At 37.8% G+C, this 20,099-nt stretch overlaps 2 protein-coding genes and 2 long non-coding RNA genes across 11 annotated transcripts; 2 read left to right on the forward strand and 2 right to left on the reverse strand.

Moving 5' to 3' along the window:
* Nucleotides 1–3,245: 3,245 nt before the first annotated feature.
* LOC126628950 (uncharacterized) lies at nt 3,246–5,339 on the reverse strand. Of its 2 annotated transcripts, XR_007625633.1 has the most exons (3): nt 5,207–5,339; nt 3,580–3,692; nt 3,246–3,498 (listed from the first exon to the last, which is right to left on the reverse strand). It is a non-coding gene; the product is annotated as an uncharacterized LOC126628950 (long non-coding RNA). The 2 variants fall into 2 exon arrangements; XR_007625632.1 differs by lacking the exon at nt 5,207–5,339 and having other exon boundaries at nt 3,580–4,379.
* Nucleotides 4,502–8,639, forward strand: LOC126628924 (intracellular protein transport protein USO1-like). 3 transcript variants are annotated; one of them, XM_050298805.1, is made up of 7 exons: nt 4,502–4,592; nt 4,915–5,067; nt 5,239–5,439; nt 5,541–5,701; nt 5,791–5,872; nt 6,013–7,958; nt 8,119–8,639. In XM_050298805.1, exons 2-7 carry the CDS (start codon nt 4,999–5,001, stop codon nt 8,351–8,353), a joined length of 2,694 nt encoding a protein of 897 aa, XP_050154762.1. In that variant the 5' UTR covers nt 4,502–4,592; nt 4,915–4,998; the 3' UTR covers nt 8,354–8,639. The 3 variants fall into 3 exon arrangements, with proteins under 3 accessions (XP_050154762.1, XP_050154761.1, XP_050154760.1); XM_050298804.1 differs by having other exon boundaries at nt 4,536–4,793; XM_050298803.1 differs by having other exon boundaries at nt 4,536–5,067.
* Nucleotides 8,640–8,778: 139 nt separating this feature from the next.
* LOC126628923 (protein SHORTAGE IN CHIASMATA 1-like) lies at nt 8,779–15,520 on the reverse strand. Of its 4 annotated transcripts, none has more exons than XM_050298800.1 (8): nt 14,512–15,520; nt 13,684–13,767; nt 13,510–13,596; nt 13,360–13,431; nt 11,724–12,938; nt 11,070–11,600; nt 9,259–10,968; nt 8,779–9,119 (listed from the first exon to the last, which is right to left on the reverse strand). In XM_050298800.1, exons 1-8 carry the CDS (start codon nt 14,839–14,841, stop codon nt 9,021–9,023), a joined length of 4,128 nt encoding a protein of 1,375 aa, XP_050154757.1. In that variant the 5' UTR covers nt 14,842–15,520; the 3' UTR covers nt 8,779–9,020. The 4 variants fall into 4 exon arrangements, with proteins under 4 accessions (XP_050154757.1, XP_050154758.1, XP_050154756.1 ...); XM_050298801.1 differs by having other exon boundaries at nt 11,070–11,588; nt 13,684–13,770; XM_050298799.1 differs by having other exon boundaries at nt 13,684–13,770.
* Nucleotides 15,521–15,530: 10 nt separating this feature from the next.
* LOC126628948 (uncharacterized) lies at nt 15,531–17,509 on the forward strand. Of its 2 annotated transcripts, XR_007625630.1 has the most exons (3): nt 16,034–16,424; nt 17,206–17,275; nt 17,418–17,509. It is a non-coding gene; the product is annotated as an uncharacterized LOC126628948 (long non-coding RNA). The 2 variants fall into 2 exon arrangements; XR_007625631.1 differs by lacking the exon at nt 17,418–17,509 and having other exon boundaries at nt 15,531–16,424; nt 17,206–17,410.
* Nucleotides 17,510–20,099: the final 2,590 nt, after the last annotated feature.

Consider the following 20,099-nt stretch of genomic DNA (forward strand, 5'->3'; position numbering starts at 1 on the left):
CACAAACTACGTATTGAAGGAGAGTAACTTATATAACACGAATATTTCTATATCTGATGGGAGAACCAACTCACTAAGTTGGTTGTAGGCACAAAGTAAGGGACCTCCTGTATTGAAATCTCACATAATTTGTGTAGGATCCTAATACTAGAATCCTCTAATTCGTGCCTACAGACGATTAGGTGTGCTGTCCCAACCGAAGGACTGAAGAACATTTCCTATTGGAGTGCCAATGACGTTGGAATCGAACAGCAGTATTTAAGAATAGGAAGGAATCATACGTTAATGTCAATGATTCACTTAATAAGAGGACTGCTTTAGATGTCGAGGGCCTCTTATATACAAATGCAATACAACAGTCTATAAAATAAAAAAAACATTAAATTTAATCCAACGGTTGTATGGTTTCAAATTAAAAGGGTTTTTTGTATGTATAATTTTTTAAGTAAGATATAAAATATAGACCGTTAAATCATTGAAATATATTATAAAATAGGCTACATAAAAACATATGTCAAAATGCAAATAAAAACCGTGTGTTCCTGAATTCTATCGCTATATATAGACACACACACACACACACACACTAACCTTCATGCACGCGCTCACGTGCATGCAAAATACATTTTTTTTAATTAAGTCATGCTACACGTGACTTACACGTTTTAAATATATTTATATGCGTAAATTGACAAAAGGAAAATCAAATATTTGAAGTAAATGAATAATTTTAGACCATGCTAAAAAAAACTTCCCATAAACTAATCAAAGCAGTTGAATCCACATTAATAAAAGCAGTTTTTTAATTTTCATCTACATTTTATTGAATTTACATTAAGATTTGAAAAAATAATATTTAATAAACAATTGATTGCTAGCTCATTATGAGACTAAGTTCACTCTCTCCCCCTTAGTGTAGATAGCATCGTTTGTTAAAAAAAATCATTTGACAACTAATTGTATCACATTATTATGCGCGTGCGAAAGACTTTTTTTTATTTTTTTATAATTGGCACTACGCAACTCTTAAGTGTTTAAAAATAGAGAAATAATATTTAATAAACAACCGCGTGCAAAAGACATTTTTGAATCAAAGCACGTTACGCGCGACTTATAAGATGTTTTGAACACAACATTCATCATTTTTCTTATTTTTTATTATATTTTTCTTTCCCCGTGTGCACCATCAACTTTCACTCATCATTTCATTTTTTTTTATTCTTTTCTCTCTTTTCACTTATATTTATATTATATTTTATGATAATCAAATTATCCATACATTATTTGATATATTATATTGGCTGGTTTTGGATTTTTTTGATTGAGGGACAATTTTGTCCTAATACTTTTGTTGAAGCCGTGACACCAAATTGCCACTGTTCACCACCCTTCTGGCTTTATATATAAAAAAAACGTGTATCCCCGAATCTTAACATTATATATATTCCTGGCAGAATAGTTATTCAAGAGACAGGTAGATGCAATCATGTCTTCCATCTTTAATGATTTCAACTTTATGTTGTAATCCATACTAGTTGGACTTAAATATAACCACCCACTATTAATAGTAACTGGTTTTCTAATAAAACATAAATAGAAAAAGAACTCATATGTAATTGTTTTGTAGGTGTATTAGTATAATATTATGTGCTAAAAGTTTACACATGTCATTTTTTATTGAAACATGACGTATTGGTATTGGTGAATTCGTATACGATGTTACTGCAACTGTAACGTCCTGTGAGATTGTTACAAATACTAAGATCCCATCGTGCATTAGTCATATGACTCAAATTAGATCCTACAACACCGCAAAGGCAAGAACTAGACTATTTGATTAAGTATTTGTTTATTTTGTATCAAATGAAAAGGATTTGTGGATAAACTAGATGACCACTAATCACTACGAGGAGGTGGCTTATTCATTAGGAATGAATTTTAAGCTCGTAATATTACGGTACGTTATGTGTTATTGACTTATTAAATTACATAATAATGATTAGAGAGATCGAAATGTCTGTAGTAACTAAGACATCCGTTAATTATATATATATATATATATATTATAAATAAACTGGATAACTACAAGGAAATCAATTGTCTAGATGGTCACGTATATTCGACATGCTGCGTGGTTTTTTCATTTCAAATCCTAAGCAATTTATTGCTGAATTGATGGGTGGATGAACGTGGTTCACAAAATACAAATAGGCTTTTAGTAAGGGAAACAAAACAGAGACATCTGATGGACAAATTGGACTAGTTGTAAATAGACGTCTAAAATGGCTATGTCTCAACCTAATCACATAACGTCAAGTGAGAAATTCAAAACAAGTAGTGTTGTGTCATTGGACTGAAATGCTATGGTTGCAACTCGGCGGATGCAGGTAAGGCTTTCAATTGAATTCTGTTGAGAAGCATGGGTACCTAACTAGCATTTATAGTCGATCCATATATAGTACCAATTGGATTTGGAGAATTAGCCTACGAACTGCATAGCATGTTACGTAGTTTTCTTGTAATTAAGGTCGGAAGAATGTAAACTTATATGAGAGAAATAATTTGTCTGGTCCTTGTCTATACCAGATACATAAAAAAGACAGACTATGAAGCTGTTATTCTATGAATTTAGGTTCTAGAAGACGGTGGTGCTAGTTGGGAGTCATGCAAGGGCTTAGAGTTTAGGCGGGATAAACAGTTTTTTTTTTAATATTTTAATTAAATTATATAATATAAATAAATTTTTGCTTATACTTCAAAAAAAAAAAACCTAATTGTATGCGATACATAAATTTTAAAATAAAATAACATATATATTATGAAGTATTAAAACATAATAAAAATATGAGGAACAAGTATACAATAAGTGTTTATCCAAGTATTCAACAAGTTTCTTAAATTTATTGAAAAAATAAAAGAAAAAAATGAGTCAGTACTACGGTCTAGTGATATTCATTTTCACTTGTAGGTGAGAGGTCTTAGATTCGAATCTCGTTGACGCGAATTTGATACCAAATTAGGTTGCCAATTATGTGGCTTAGCCGAACTCCCACCTCCCCTTAATATAAAACATATCGTTGTACTAAAAAAACCACAAAATGAAAGTTATTTATTTTTTGTCTAAGTGAGAGTCGCGATCTAAACAGACGCTTAAACAGGTTCAGAAGTCATTTTTTAATCATAATCAGTTGTCTACTGCCTAGGCGGCAGCGTTAGTTGGAAATTTTTAGAACATTGCTACGAATATATGGAATAATGTTCAGCAATTTTCAGTTTCCAAATTTATTAGAAAAAAGAAAGGGGTGTGATATCCACACATCCCTTTTTACTTCTCCTACACATTTTTTATTTTCGGCCGTCGAATCGGATGAATTGAAGAAGATCAACGGACAGAAATTAACAAAGGATGTGTGGATAGCACATCCCGAAACAAAATACAAGATAAAGACAATCACATGAGTCCTATGTCGATATATCCAAGTCCTTGCCATGTGCATCCTGAATTATTATAGGAATTATTAGCTTATTAACAGAGCAATTGAGCTAGTGTTAGAGAAAGACGACCGACAAGGCACTTACATGAAGTAGCAACTTTTACCGCACCTTTTGGACTTTTGCATTGCTGGAAGGGCCATGGATGATGATGTTTTTTCTCATGGGAAAAAAGGGAGGACTTGGATAGACTCGTAACACTGTTAGGATAGCATTTTAGTTAAGAGTGTATATTATGTGGACTGAGATTAAAAGTAGAATTGCGTTATTAAACCAGAACGTCATCATACGGGTACTAGATGGTTATGCAAAAAATAACACTATTTTGGTAAAAACGTGAAAAATAACACTACTTTTTATGTAATATTCATATCATACGGTGACTTGCGTTTAATAAAAATTCTTTAACTGTAAATAGAGGTAACAGCGGGCCCGCTAAAATCAGTAACTAGGTTGGGTCTTAACGGGCCGAGTTGATAACAATTGAAATCATTAATGACCCATTATTTAATGGTTGGTTTCGAGTCCGCCCACAAAATTGTTAAATATCTGTTGACAAGTTAAAAATGAAAACCCCAACTAAGAACCACCCAAACAATTTAATTATTATTATTTTTTGTTAACGAATGAAACAATTAACCCGGTAACAAAATGGGTCATTTTGGATTCAATCATTTTCACCATAAATTTAACGGATTAAATTTAAATGACTCGCTAAAACATCTCTTTATGGTCAACCCAACCAAAACACAACCAAACCCAAGAATTTTCCAGCCCTATCTGTACCAAAACAGTATTTTCCATGGACTTTTGAATACTGAAGGAGTTATGGGGCCACAATTTTCTTTATCAATATACTTCGAAGGTGACCTATCAAAATCTGGTAGTCCTTAAATCACTTTTGACCTGAAAATTATGGTTCTAAGTCAAGTTTTCACTATTTAGGTAGACTCCTCGCTACGACAGTTAAATGCCTCTATTAGTGGTCTCCTAATATCAATTGGATTTGGAGCCCGGAAGGACAGGAAAGAAGGCCATCCTCGCAGGGGCATTTCCGTCATTTAATTTCCCTAATGCACTAAGCTTTACAAAAGCAGAAAGTAAGCTGTCTGTAATCCGATTCAGATATCTTTTCCTGAAACACATGATTGCATTAAAAATCCATTACAGCGAAGCTTCTTATTATTTTGTTGCTCTAATCGCATTTTTATTTATTTAATTGTTATTTATTTTAACTAATCTGTTTCTGAGTCGTCTTCGAAAATGGTTCTATGGTGGAGTATCTAGTCTTACAGCTAGAGGTTAGATTTTCACAGCTACACTGCCTTCTAGTCGTTTTCAGAATGTTCATCCGTTTTCAAAAACGGGAGACTGAAAAACACCTTGCTTGCTTCTAACTTCTGTTCTAACTTCTAACATCAGACAAAGCAGCATTGTTTTGTTTGCTGAAGATCTCAGAAATTTTTTTCTGAGATCTGAAATCTCAGGACTCAGAAAACAGAAAACATGTTCAAGTCATGGAGCAAGAAGAAGAAGATAAGAGCTGTTTTCCAACTGCAGTTTCAAGCAACGCAGGTATCGTTTTCAAACACAAAATCTAAAACCATCTCCTTTCCTGTCACTTATTTCGATATGGTTTTGTTTTGGATGGAGTTATATATATATATATGTGTGTGTGTGTGTGTGTGTGTAAACAGGGTCGTCATATTCGTACCTGGACCTTTTTTCTGACTGTTTTTAGTTCAGGTGCCAAAATTGAAGAAGCCTGCTTTGATGCTGTCGCTGGTGCCGGACGACGTCGGAAAGGCAACGGTGAAGCTGGGGAAAGCGGCGGTTCAGGACGGCACCTGCATTTGGGAGAATCCAGTTTTTGAGTCAGTGAAGCTCATTGAGGATGTAAAAACAGGAAAACTGAAAGAGAAGATTTATCACTTCATTGTTTCAAATGTATGGAAGAATCGAGTTTTCGGAGTTTTTTTGTTTTTCTGGTTTTGTAGTTCAGATGGGATTGTATTGGTAGTGTTGTAATTCAAAGGGGTTTGCTGCAGGGATCTTCGAAATCGGGGTATCTCGGAGAGGCTTCAATTGATTTTGCAGATATTGTGGCGGAAACTGAACCGTTAACCGTCGCACTGCCCCTTAAGTTTGCAAACTCTGGTGTGGTTTTACATGTGACAATGCACAGGATTCGGGAAGATGGTGATCAAAGGTGAGAATCCACACTCTTTATCACTATATTCCTTCTCTAGTATTGCTTCGCTTGCGCAAGTTAGACGTAAGATTTAATCTGATCTTCAGGGAAATCGAAGAGAGTGACGATCCAAGTCTTTCGCGCCATAGCAGCGTAGATGGAAGCAACCACCAAAGTTTGAACAAAACGGTATGTATAGCACTTTCTTTTCAATCAAGTTAACTAGAATGGCCTAAAATTTATGAATATCTAAGCGTGGGAAAAAGGCACCGGTTCTGGGATGAATCTGAGGATGGGAACTTGACTAGATGTGTTTCATGTTGCTGCAGAATAAAGGATATGTCCATCGGGACGCTGGCAGTTCCCTGTCGCCCCCTGAAGTACCAAATTCCATGCCTCAAAATGGACAGGCGGGTGCCAACGGAAGGAAAACCCATGTGCGTCAAAAATCAAGCTTGGATTGGTCTTCAGATGGAAGTTTATTTGACTCGCCCGACATTGTTGAAGACAAGCTTCCGACAGAAAGAGTGCAAGCGGTTTCAGAAGTTGAGAAACTCAGAAACGAAATTACTGTTCTGAAGAGGCAGGCAGGCCTATCAGAGCTGGAGTTGCAGTCTCTTCGGAAACAGATGGCCAAAGAGAGCAATCAAGGACAGAATCTGTCTAGACAGATTGCTTGCCTTAAAGAGGAGAGAGATGCGCTCAAAATGGAATGCGAACAACTTAAGTCCTCGCAGGGACGTGGTAATGGGAAACAGACTTTCAAAACGTTGCAGCCCGAGACTGAGGATACAAGAGCACAATTAGAAGCAATGAAGCAAGAGCTTAGTTCTGAAAAGAAAGCAAGAACCAATCTTCGCTCGCAGCTCGCGCAGACACAAGACTCAAATTCTGAGTTAGTCCTTGTCGTGAAGGATCTCGAAGATGCATTGGGAAAGAAAAATAGACAGATATCTGATCTTTCAAGCAAGTTAGAAGCTGAAAAAAATTCCAAAGTGATGGGAACATATTCCGCAGGAAGAAAAAACGAGGATGATCAGGAAATAGAATCTTTGAAGCTTGACATCAGAGAACTTCTCAGCGAAATAGACACCCACCAGAAGAAGAGGGAAGAGCAGGATATGCGTATAAAACAGCTCAGCTTGGACTATGACGTTTTAAAGCAGGAAAAATATGACATCTCTATGAAGTTAGATCGAAACCAAGAACGAATACGAACAGAGATGGAAAATGAGCGAGCGGGTTATATGGCTACTATAAAAGAGCTTGAATCTCAGTTAGAGAGATCAGAAGAAACAATTGAGAAGCAAGCACATGAATTCTCAGAATGTTTGATGTCCATTCAGGAACTTGAAAGTGAACTTAAGTCTTTGGAGATGGATCGCGAGATGCAGGCCAAGGGATTTGAAGATAAACTCGAGGAAGTGATGAATGCCAAAGTTGAGCAGGAATACAGGGCCATCCAAGCCGAGGAAGCATTGAAGAAGACGAGGTCCAATAATTCTGATACGGTTGAGCGCCTTCAAGAGGAATTTAGAAAGCTTTCTGTGGAAATGACGTCTAAGGTTGATGAAAATGAGAAGCAGGCCACAAAAGCGATGACAGAGGCTAATGAACTGCGCCGGCAGAACAGAATTCTGGAAGAGATGCTCCAGAAAGCCAATGAAGAGTTAGAGTTGATTAAGGGCGAGACTGAAGTAAAATTGCAGGATCTTGTCAACCAGATTGAGGTGAAAGCAAAACGTATAGAACAGATGTCTTCAGAACTAGACAATACATCAAAGAAACTTGAAAAAGTAAAGAGGCAAGAGGAAGAAGAGCACGAAGCTCTCTCAATGAAAATCCAAATGCTCGAAGATGAGATAGAAAGGCTCACAGACGAGAATTCTAACTCCAGACAGGAGAAAGATAAATTGAGAGGAGATTTGGAACAAATGAAGAAATTAATTGCAGAAAATGAGATGCTGATCCAGTGTCTGAGTGTTGAAAAGGAAAATTTGGAGAAAAGATTTGCTTCAGCAAAGCGGGAAACAGAGAAAACGCATGAAGAAGTTACTAACATTATTTCTTTGAAAGATGAGAAGGAAACGACAATCGCTTCTCTGAACTCCGAAGCGGAAAACCTGAAGACCCAGCACAGCAAGTTGTTGGATACGTTGAAAAAAGAAGCGTTGGCAAAAGAAAGCTTGAAGAAACAAATATCTCAATTGCAGGCTGAGGTACAAAAGAAAGTCAGCAACTCAAAGAGAATGGTTAAGAATACCAATGGACAAAGGTACACTCATTTTATCAAGCAAAATTATGCCATTTTATCTGCATATCGGCCTTTTGTTTTTCTTATGTTGATGACAATATGCATGTAAATGTGAACACAAACACGTACAATCACCAGTAAAAGTAGATTGCGACTTATTTAACTTCATTTCATTTCACAGGAAAGTAGAAGATTGCTCGGAGAAACAGTTGAAAGCCACCATTGATGAGAATAAGTATACAGATTTGATGACCGAATTGACATTGCTGAAAGAAAGAAACAAATCTATGGAAGAAGAACTGAAGGAAATGGAAGAAAGATATTCTGAGATAAGTCTCAGATTCGCAGAGGTTGAAGGTGAAAGGCAACAACTTGTAATGACTGTGCGTAACCTCAAAAACAGCAAGAAGAACTAGCTTCCTATGAGGTTTTGATAACAGGGCTTGGAAAAGAGAATGGGGATCTCATTCAGCAAGAGGCTGGGTTTTTGGTCTTTCTGCAGAATGTCCAAAGGTTAAGAAGTAGGCTGTGCAGCAATAGACATTATGTTTTCATAAACTTCTGTTCATCGTTCTCCAATTCGAATCACTACAGAATCACCAAACTTTTGAACCCCAAAAGATGAAGATCCAGGATTCATATGAGTTGAGATTTCATGAATATTGTACCATTTTCATTATCGTTAACACAGTATTTGTATCATACAGGCATTACTCATTCATCCGTGCTATTCGTCTCAGACTTAAGTAAATGCCAAGAATGCATCAGCCTTGCTGTTGAACATTTTTTGCCAGATGACGTCTAGCATGGACAATGTATCTTAAAATCGAGATGCTCAAGCTTAACAATAAGAGGCCAACTATATTTCAACCATTTTTTCATTGATATTACTTACACGGACTTGGGACTTCCAGACAGAGTTACGAAAGTACCGACTCAAAAATAGAGATGCAAACAATTATCATTTTATGTTCCGGCCAGGTAAAATAAAAAAGAAACAAATTCGATTTTTCTGTAGTAATTGGGAAGCAACCTAAAACCATGATCCTTAACAATAAGCTCTGAACCAACACACCTTGTCGTTCATGTTTGCATCTGAAACTTTTTCCTGACACCATGAGCTCCATCACTCCACACCAGCTTAGTTTGGTTTCCACTATCATTTGTTGCAAAAGATAGTGTCTGCAGTTGATTGAGTGGAGATATAAATGACTCAGTATGAAACTGTCAATGCTTCAATGATAGGAATACCATCCATGCATGTGATTTATAATACAAGAAAAACATACTATCAAGATGCCAAAAGAGATACAAGACAAACCTGTCTTGCTCTTTTGTCAATAGGTGTCCACTCGGTAAGAGCAGGAGCTGAAATTGTTTCATTCTTCGATGAGCTTGATGATTGTAAAGGTCGCTTCTGCTTTTTTTTTTCTGGGAACTTTCTTGGAGTGTTGCCACCTTGGTACTTGTAAAAATCAAGAATAGACGGACTTCTTCTCTTGGTAATCTTTGATACATTCCCTGGATAACCCAAACTAGGGCCAGATAAGTCACCAGGAAGGGACTGCTGACGCAACCTGCTCTTTTCCTTGATTCTGTTCAGAAACTCTATTGTCCAGGGAGTATTTTTCTGTGAACTGCCTGAATGGAGAGCTCTTGAGAGTGGTGTTCCTCCATAATGTGATATATCATTCCCGTAGAGATGTAGCCCTTGCATTCCTCCATAAGGTGATATATCATTTTCATGGAAATGTAGCCCTTGGGATTTCCCCCCGGCCCTCTTCATGAAAGTCTCCTCTAAGGGCTTGTTACGGTTTGTTAAGGGGAAAACATCATGTTCGAGATCTGTATCTGAGTAATCGTTGGCTCCAACTTGCGAAATTTTTCTCAGGTTTTCTGCAGAACGCCAAACAGTTGGAGTTGAGTTGATTTCAGCAGCTGTTGGGAAAGTACGGTGACTACTTAAACCAAATGACAATTTTCTTGCAGCTTTAGACTTCCTTGTGGAATCCATTTCCAACTCAGGCATCTGAGATGAGAATTTCATAGGGTTGCCAATAAAAGAAAAGTCCTCATCTAATACAGGACTGCCTTTTAGGTCAATAACTTCCCCTTTTAGGTCCTCATGCAGAACCTCAGAATTCTTGTTATAGAAATCAAAATTCTTCATGATAGGCGTATCTGATCCTCGTTTCTGACCTGACAGCTTATCCTTCAACGATGAACAGGACCTTTTTATATCATTTAATACCTGAGGCCCTTTGGAGATTTGAGAATCATATGGCTCGAAAACCTTAAAAGGATTCATCATCATATCCGTATCTAAGCCCACTTCTTGATCAAACAAGTCATTCTGAGAGAACCTAGACTTTCTGAACTCATCAATTATTTTGGGGCTTTTTGACATACATGAATCAGCTAACTTGGAAGCTGTAGAAGGATTCAAGATGTTGGTACTGAATTGGTTCAACGGCTCCAGGTGCAAGAATTCATTCGTTTGTAACTCATATTTGTCAGGACTACCATTGTATTTTCGTTTCTTTCTTTCCAAAACAGGTTTCCGATTATATCTTCCCGAGTCTGGACCTGAAGACACTGAAGAGGAGCAGTCTGTCATAATTGATTTAGAATCTGCCGGTTCACCATATTTGCATAAAGTACTAAATAGTGTGATACTTTCATCAGGAACATGATATTTTTGGATTACACTCATCCTGGTTTCATGGGACGATTCAAGAAACTCTTTGAGCAAGCCTCCTGAAGACAATATTGCATGAGCTGTCAAAGCATTTACTGAAGGAAATCTGGTAAGGAATGATTCTGCAAGACTTTCCGACTCAGGCATTCGAGGATACATAAACCTTTTCGACTTTGTGGCATGTCCCATGCAGCTCAATATAATTTCATCAGTCAACTCAGATGAATATGAGTTGAAAAGCTGCAAATCAATTCCCAGGCCCGCTGCTGCTGCATAAAGTCCATCTGAGTACTCCATTACAGTGGAGAGGAAGCTGTTTTCTCCCTCAAAGATCTGTTGAAAGAGAAACACAAGAATAATAAGTTCTATCAGTTCAGTGTGGAAAAAGCAAACAAAGAAAGTTAAAAACTACGAAAAATAGTTTCGGTAACTACCATAATGCAGCCACTGAAAGTGAAACTCAGCAACGTCAAAACATTTGTGGCAATATTCTCAATGCACAAAGGTAAGCATGAAGAAGCTTCATCAATAGTGGTTGCTTTCTTTCCAATGTTTTTGCAGTCATACCACACTAAACAAATTGCAGAACTGATTATGATATCCACAGGTAAATCTGAATCACGTTCTACTACTTGTACCCCTTCTTTCTCCATTGCAAGAATTTTTTGGTAGGTACTTCTTCTAGATACTATCATTTCCTTATCAAGATTTTGAGTGTTTACAACAATGACCATCTCAGAGAAAGAGGCCATGCTCTGCTGAAAACGCTCAGCTTCCACTGCAGGTGGCACAGAAAGATTAGGAAGGGGCATACTGCTAGCTTCTACTTCATCTGCACCTTCTTTATATCTCATATCATTCTTTTCCTGACCAGGAAAAATGTCCGAGAGTTCCTCTGACTGCTGATCATTCATATTCTCAACTGGAGCAGATATAGAATAGGACTGCTCTCCCTGGGCATACATCTGGTGTTAGCATATTTGAATAGAAAGGTAAGTGAGTTGGAATTTATAAGCTATCCATAAATGAAACAAATAAACAATGAGATTAATGAGGGAGGGATAAATTCAAATGATTAACAATTAAACCTTTGGAGATGTAGCATTAGCTACTGTGGTAACTGCACAATTACTATTTCCACCTGTAGAGGCCTTCTGGGGATTCAAGAAAAAGCTGATATCATTGAATTGTGACATAGACTTGAAAAGTGATGAAGCCCTCTCAGCGCCTCTTTTATCAATATGCTCTCCAATTTTTTTCTGTGGAAAAGCGCCGCCTGACAATTTGCCTGAAGTATCTCCAAGATGACCAGCAAGCATAGGAATGCCATCAGAGGGCAACTCCTGTAATTCTTTGTTTTCTTCTGTATTAAACTCATCTACAGCATCATCGGAGAAAGCAAAATCATACACCAGCTTTCCATCATCATAGGAGTCCCAATCAAAACACGTGCTCAGTGAATTTGTATCCTCCAAGATTTTCTGATGGGAGAAAGAAATTTGACAGTTGCATTTATCTTTCTCGAGAAAATGCCAATCCAAGTAAATCCTATCTGATGCAGATAGGGGTAGCGGCTGTAAGTTAGTTAGTGTTTCCTCCATAACAACATATGAAGAACATATCTTTTCATGATCAGAGAGAACAGGCACAGGCAATGATTTGAATGTGCCATCGACAAGGGCTAGCTCATGACTAACAATCAAAGTATTGAAGTTTATGTCTCCATGAAACATCCAGTCACAGGTTTCTGGTTCATTTGCTGTTAGGGTACTAATGAGGACTTCAAAATGCTGAGACGAGTTCAAATCAAGAATCTGAAATTCTTCAAAAACAACCAGGCTTCGAGACTGGAAACAAGCATCCATGGACGTCCCTTGATATGTGATGTTTCCCTGCATCTGTGGCATTTCCACCATGCTTAATAAATCCATTTCAGGGGTAATGTCAAGGGACCCGAGATCAGATCGAAGATCTAAAAGACACTCCAGGATCCCGTATTCCTTTGTACCCAAAAGCTCCTTGCCATTCAGGTTATCTTTTTTATCCCAATGCTGGGGATCAATATTTTCGTAAACAGAAGAAAGTTCATCCTCTACAGACAAACCTGTCAAAGTTGGCAGAGTTATCTCATTTACTTCTAATAGAGGGAAATTCTGATAGAAGTGCATTTGGTCCTTGTAAGAACAATCATCTTCAAACATATAAGCCTTTTGATCCATGGAATACTCCGAATGAAAGTCTTCAACTGTATGAACTGACCCATGAACTTCCCAAGGAAACTCCAGCGTACAATTAAGCATTTCCTGAAAGGATTACAGTACCACATTAACAGCCCTTTGACAAACTTAATATCAGTAACTTGTTAACAAATGTAAACAATATTGCACCTTAAACTTGATATAATACATGCATACCAAATTGAAACTTAGTCAATCCAACCCCTTCCATACCTATAGTGATTCTAAGATCAACCCCTATCAAATGTCTATCCAGAGAATGACATAAGTTAAAAACCTTAGAATCGCTATCCAATATGATAACCAACAAAAAAAAAAAACAACTACGGTTATTATTACTACAATGTTCACCATTAAAATTAATGACACATACAAGAAGGACAAGTCACCCAGAGGTTGAGAAGTGCCAAGGTTATTTGTCATGCGTCAACTAATTAGAAAGACCGAAGCAAATTATAACTGAATCATAAATTTGTAAGAAACTTACTAAATTATTCTCAGCCTGTGGAACTTCTGAAAGAAACAGGAGCCCCTCTTTCTCATATATGTAAGCATTTTCCTGCAGATAAGAGACAAGATATTATGGATGCAGAACCAAATTGTATATTAGCAACTGGTTAGTGGACATTCATTTTACCAAGAATACATCCAACTCTGGTGTTTCAAAGTGGAGCATTTCATATGGGTGTGCATCTTTCTCTGCATCTCTTCTGCCATTATCCTTCTACAGTAACATAAGTTTGACTACTCAGTTCTCAGACAAGAACAAACATGATAAAGCTCTTATGATATGAGAATTCCATAGGCATACTTTTCGAAAGTCAGCCTCATGAGTCTTGGAACCAAAAGTTATCTGATCCTCCGATCTCTTCTCTTCTTTGAGATCCTCGGCTTTCTGCTGCAGGTCATGACAAACAAATATATTATACGAATAACACTAATCACAGTTTTCACAGGTACTTTTGAATTATTTTAAATGTAATTACTATAACTACTTAACATATAAGTTCAGTTTCAGAATTCGTAAACTTCTGTCAACTTTGACATCAAAGTAAGACCCTATGAAGTTAAATAAAGGAGAAATTACAGACTTCATACAATTCACCGTCCTCATTTCAGATTTTCGAACATGAACCTAAGACTAAAATAAATAAAACAAAATATCTACTTAGTTTCTCATTTTCCAGAGTCTCCACATACTACATAGCGGAAAATCGAACTTATAAGAACAGTTTGTAGCATGAGCAAAGATAAATTACGAAAAACAATAATTATTAAATCTCTTTGTTTCCTAAATACTAATGTCAGCAACCGAAATCAATCATTGATCGCTCGTTTAGTTATTTTCATTTTTCTTTTAAACTTAATTAGTTAATATTAATTTTCAAATTACGTTGAATAAGTAAGAAATGTAATAACAATTCACGAGAATTCTGGATTTAATTTTCTTCTGATACATGATACGCTATTAGCCAAACAAAACCTATAACTACATTGAACGATAAAACTCAGTAATCTATTTTTCCTTCAACAATAACGAACGCAATAATCCGGTAATTCAACTTCAATCCAAGTTAAGTTAAAAAATCAACTGCATTACGGATAATCAACAAATTCCGAAGCCGATTCAGCACATTACCTCCGAAAACTGCAACTCACGGCTTCCGGAACCGAAACTTCTAGAACTCGGAGACGAATCGCCGGCCTCGAGGTCCGCAACATCGATAACTATCTTCTGAGGAAGAACATCGGAGAAGAACTTGGAGAGAGCGTCTCCGATTGGCAATTGCTCTATTTGGAGCGAGACTTCGAGTTCGGAGTCGAAGCGGGGGAGTTGGAGGCCGTCGAAGGGGGTGGAGAGATTGGAGGGAGGGAGGTGAGGGATCGGAAGGTGGAGGAAGGTTGTGGAGTCCGGGGTTTGGGTTGGAGTGGCGGTGAAGTAGTCGATGTTGAGGTAGCGAGTTCGCATTTCAGCTTCAGAATTTTGAGACGCAACGGACTGTTTTGGTTTCAGAGGAATTCAATTTGGCGCTTTAAATTTCGGCCGTTTTATTGATACGGATACGGTCTTTTGTACTATAATGCGCCGGGTGCGCACTATGCACTGGAACGTGGAAACTGTATCTTGCGTTGGATGGATAATGTAATAATTCGGTCTTCACATCCAACGGCATGTATGTAATCACGATTAAGATTATGAATTGAGTGCTTAAATCTCCATTTTTTTTTTTGTCAAATTTTTTTTATAGAAGGACTGTTATAAGCCTGACCCAAAAAAATAACCTAGTTTACATTGGGCCAGGCCAATCCCTTTGTGTTTTAATGTAAGGCCCGAGTTTTTCTTTAATTTTCTTAAGCCCAAAGTTTATTCAACCCGTGAACCTCATCTCCTTCCTCTCTCTTTTCTGAAAAGTCAGCTCTCTCTCTCTCTTTCGGTTTCTTCTCTCTCTTTCTCACACTCTCTAAGCTCCGAGAGCTTCTCTCTAGCTTTCACCTCACTTCCCTCACAAATCAAACCCCAAAAACCATATATTTGGAATCCTTGAGACCTAACGAACTCAATGGTACCCTTGCATGCGCCATATGAGCACCGTGGGTTTTTCTGCCATTGAAGCCGAGAGCTTCAAAGCTCTAAAACTCGAACCCAGGTGAGGATTGTGTTCCTTCTTCAAATTTCTGAGTTATGCATGTTGGTTTTATGACAAAACTCAAGGGTTTCGATCTCAGTTTTTCCCTATGCTAATAATCTAGTTCCGACGACAAACTCTGGCGAGTTCGTAGGTGTGTGTGTGCAGGTGTGTATGTGTATCCGTGTGTGTGTGCGCGAACTGTGTGTGTGTGTGAGCATACTGTGCATGCCGTGTATACTGTGCGTGTGTGTATGTGATTATGGGTGTGTGTGTTGTGCGGTGCAGGTGTGTGTGTGTGTACCGTGTGCATGTGTGTGTGCAGTGCATGCATATGCAGACTGTACATGTGTGTGTGTTTATATATTGCAAGTGTGTGTGTTGGTGTGAATGTATGTGTGCATGCGTGGGAGTGTGTGTGTGTGCTGGTGTGTAAGTATATGTATGTGTGTGTGTTTATATATATATATATATATATATATATATGCATGTGTGTGTGCAGCGCATGCTTATGCATGCTGCGTGTGTATGTGTTTATATATAGATATATATATATATATATATATATATATATATATATATATATATATATGCATGTGTGGGTGCAGCGCATGCTAATGCATGCTCTGTGTGTGTGTGTGTCTATATATGTGTGTGTGTATATATGTATATATATATATATATATGCAAGTGTGTGTGTGTGCAGTGCATGCTTTGCATGTGTGTGTGTGTGGTTGGTATGGGTTGGGCTCAAGCCCAAACCACCTCTTGATCCTAACCTATCCAAACCCAAAACCCATTTCCATTTCCTAAAATTCTATCTTTTGGGTAGTTTATTAAATTGTACATTTTCGTGCTTAGGTGAAGTTGCTAGTGGAGACTTCCTTAATCATTTTTCGCACAATTCTGCTGCTTCGGAGTATCTGTGAGTGGACCACCTTCGAAAATTGCATGTTTTATTGATAGAAATGCATAATTTAATAGCATGCCTTGCAGAATTATTGATTTGAGGAATACTTTACAGGAAGCATGATGATTTGATTATACGTGATTATATATATATATATATATATATATATGTTTTGAATTATTTCCATTATATCGTATTTTCTATAGAACCCTCATTCTGGTAGACTATCTGATCGATTACGATAGGATGCTAAGAATGTGTTTCAAATGACTTTCGAACACCTCTTCGTAGTATAGAGGATCGATGAATTTATGCTACGAAGTTGTATTTTAGAGATGAATTATGTTTTGTGCGTACCTAGTGAACACTATGCCGCCTGGGCCGAGGATCTGGTGTTGGCATTGAGGCCGGGAGAAATAATCCCTAGCGAAAGGCTGAAGGACACAGAGACAGGCATTGGGCGGGGAGGGAGATATCTCTGGCTACGGGCACAGAGACTGAGGTGCAGGCATTGGGCCGGGAGTATTGTTATTCAGTGCACTCACTAGTAGCACAACTTGTGTTATGCTTCCTGATACGATTTCTGATATGATTTCGATATGATTTTCTGAGATTGATTTGCAGAGAGATATATGAATTGTTTTATGGCATGCTAGAGTTTTCTGAAAAGCTTATCACTTATTATTCTAGTAGTTTTCATTATTAAACTGTGGGGGTTAGTATGTTCATAATTGTTTTCGTACTACGTATGTATATAAACTTGGTCCACTCATCCTTGTTTTGCGCCCCCATTCAGGTCTTAGAAACGAGGCATAGAATCCCGGCATCAAGGTACTTCCGCAGCGGCATCTTCGAGTCCTCTCGGGGTAGGACCCACTCCTTTGTTCATTCAAACTTATCTTAATTCTTGTTAGTGACTAGGTTTAGCTGTATGCTCTGAACACGTTCCTAAATTGTTAATTCATTGTTTTTTTTAATTCATAACCCGTATTTATTTCTTATTCCTAGCTTTTGTATCAATTAATGGCTTTCGTCACCCTCGGGTGTCGGCCAGCACGTGCCTATCCTGGTATTCGGGTAATATCAAGGTCGGGGCGTGTCAGATTGGTATCAGAGCATGGTATGTTCAGAGCATACTTAGGATTCTATTCAACCCTCGTAGTGTGTCTGTCATGGCATCATTTGGATTGTCATCTTCCGTATTTGGTACTATTTGGCGCAGTTGTGTAAATATTTCTCTGTTTGAATTGTCATCTTCTAGTTGAAATACAAGAACTTGTTGGTTGGATTGTGCCTCATAGGTGACGTGTTTGTTTTGTTAGACGACTTTTAACATCGGATCGATACTCAGCGACGTGTTTTAGAAATCTCGATTTGAGGAATTCTGGTTAAGACTAGCCATAGATCTTCCTTAGGAATCGCGGGCAGAGTCGGCTCTACATCAAAATCTTTGGATTGGTGGTACGAGTTGGTTAAGACGAAATGGAAATCGAAATCGATGATGTCACTCTGTGATATGCGTTACCTATGAATGGCGGGCAAGGTCACATCTATGTGGAAACTACTTAAAATATTCGAAATGCACGTTGGAGAAAACAAGTAAACGTTGGTTGTGACGAATCTGGAAAGTGTCAGTTGGAATTTGAATCAACGTTCTTGGACTCATTCCTATTGAGGGAATTCGTGTAGCTCTTCAGAATGGTACTCGGCGATTGTTCTATCGTTAACCCTTTTGCCCTTTTGCTTACTCCAACGACGAAGTTAAGCTCCTAATTTTTGACCGTTAGCTTCACATCAAATTCTCTGAGTGTTGACTTCGTTTGCATTAATTGCTTTTCTCGGGAAACTCCTTGGTAGCAAACGCTATTCTCATCAATTTCCAAAATGAGTTGCAATTCTTATTGTTGTTGTAGTTGGACTTGGATAATGAAGGTTTAGTCTTGTTTGGATAAACAGATTCCTTGAATTTCACCAAGTCTGGTACTCGGCGATAAAACCTTAGTTCCTCGTCCGCGTACTTTTCGGTGAAGGTGAACTTAGTCTCTTGCTTGCAGCCTAGCTGTTCAGCCTTGTAATTTTTCGTGTGATGGTTGAGACTTCACCATATTCATCGTTGTACGAAGATCGAGCTTTACTCTGAACTTCTCTAGACGTATAGAGCTTTGGTTTACTCAAGAGCATCACTTTAAGGTAGCCAATCGTGTCACTACAAGCATACGCAGGTTCCTCTGTATCTTTCTTCTTCGCCATTTTGTTGATTCAAAGGTTCTATGTTTAATTTCTGAATTTTGAAATGGCTCTCACAAAGTATTGTGAATCTCGAAATGCCTTTGGCCTCGTCAAATCTTATTATCAGTTCTTAACTATTCTTGAGTTTAGACCTAATTCCTTTTTTGCTAAGAAACCAGTTGACCATACTGTGATGATTTGCAAAATAATCATAAACAATGACTTTTATTTCTGCATCTTCATTTTCCTTCGCTCTTTTGGTTATCAATGTAAAATTGAATAACGTTCTCGGCATGGTTTCTCACTCAACCGGATATCTTGTACTCTAGATTTAGTGGACTCGTTTTGACCCTCAAATTCTTTAGTGTTATTTCAGCCTTCTCAACATGGTTTCTCGCTCAATCAGTGAGAAATTCACGATCGATTAATTCAGCGGAAGTGTGCACCCAAATTCTTATCGTTTTGGAAAGGAACATTCGGAGCATAATCTTTTCACAAGCTTACCAGTCTTATCGAAAAGATTTTCTTTTGGCTTGAAGTTTGAGCCGTCTCTTAGTAAGAGTTTGGTGAAGGTAGTAGTACTGGTGGTCAACGGATTGCATCACCAATTACTATCTTCGCGCAAGGATGTTCCATCACAAATTACTTTTTTGGTACAATTCGTAGCCATCGCATCGTACTCTATTAGTTCTCTTTCAATGATGTGCTTTCATTTTCACACATCTTTTCACTGCTTCACTTGCGAACTTTATTGTTGTGAGTAGGTGGATGTCGAAATGCTTCTAGAAAATCTGTTTGGTGCACTCTGGGATGGCACCACAGCACGGTCGAGGCAAGAATCGGATAATCTTTACACTTCTCTTGAATCCTAAGGTACAGTTTTCAAATTGGTTCGTTATTGGCAAAACACTGGAGTAGTTGGTCACATTTGGTAGAACTGAAGTGAATATTATGTTTGGTGCTGGATAGAGTTTTACGACGACAGTTTTTGTTTCGTTGGTTTGGGTACGACACTTTTGCGACATGGTACGAGAGTTTTCCACGGGCCACATTGGTTGTTAGAGGAGTTGTGTGCTTGTATTTGGAGGATCGAATTTACGACGTGTGAAATTATTCATCTTCAGGAAATTACTACTTGCTTGTCGAGACAACAAATGTGTGGTCGATATTGCAGGCTGCAGACTGTGATATCGATAGCTTATTTGTTAGGTTCGTTGAGCAAGTGGGCAAGAAGACCCATGTACAACAGTTATTGCGGATTTGTTATTCTGAAGGCTCGACCCAAAGACACCATTACTCTCGGAGTACGTGACGTTTCAAATTCTTTGGCAAGACCCACTTTCACTTTTGATTTTGGATTTTCAGTATAAATATTTTAACTTTCGTTAGTAGTATTCGTATTTTCGAAGTTACAAATGTTTTGGGGAAAGTATTTCCGTTTTCAGTTTTAAGTTCAGCTCA

This window comes from Malus sylvestris, chromosome 7, assembly GCF_916048215.2.
Source record: "Malus sylvestris chromosome 7, drMalSylv7.2, whole genome shotgun sequence".
NCBI lineage: Eukaryota > Viridiplantae > Streptophyta > Magnoliopsida > Rosales > Rosaceae > Malus > Malus sylvestris.

Excerpts from the sequence above, each read along its gene's own strand:
- LOC126628924 (XM_050298805.1), top strand. The coding sequence starts at position 4,999 with ATGTTCAAGTCATGGAGCAAGAAGAAGAAGATAAGAGCTGTTTTCCAA. Across the intron at positions 5,702-5,790 it reads CGGGAAGATGGTGATCAAAG|GGAAATCGAAGAGAGTGACG; the intron begins GTGAGAATCCAC and ends TCTGATCTTCAG. Across the intron at positions 7,959-8,118 it reads AAGAATACCAATGGACAAAG|GAAAGTAGAAGATTGCTCGG; the intron begins GTACACTCATTT and ends TTCATTTCACAG.
- LOC126628923 (XM_050298799.1), bottom strand. The coding sequence starts at position 14,841 with ATGCGAACTCGCTACCTCAACATCGACTACTTCACCGCCACTCCAACC. Across the intron at positions 13,771-14,511 it reads GTGAGTTGCAGTTTTCGGAG|CAGAAAGCCGAGGATCTCAA; the intron begins GTAATGTGCTGA and ends CATGACCTGCAG. Across the intron at positions 12,939-13,359 it reads CACAGGCTGAGAATAATTTA|GAAATGCTTAATTGTACGCT; the intron begins GTAAGTTTCTTA and ends TAATCCTTTCAG.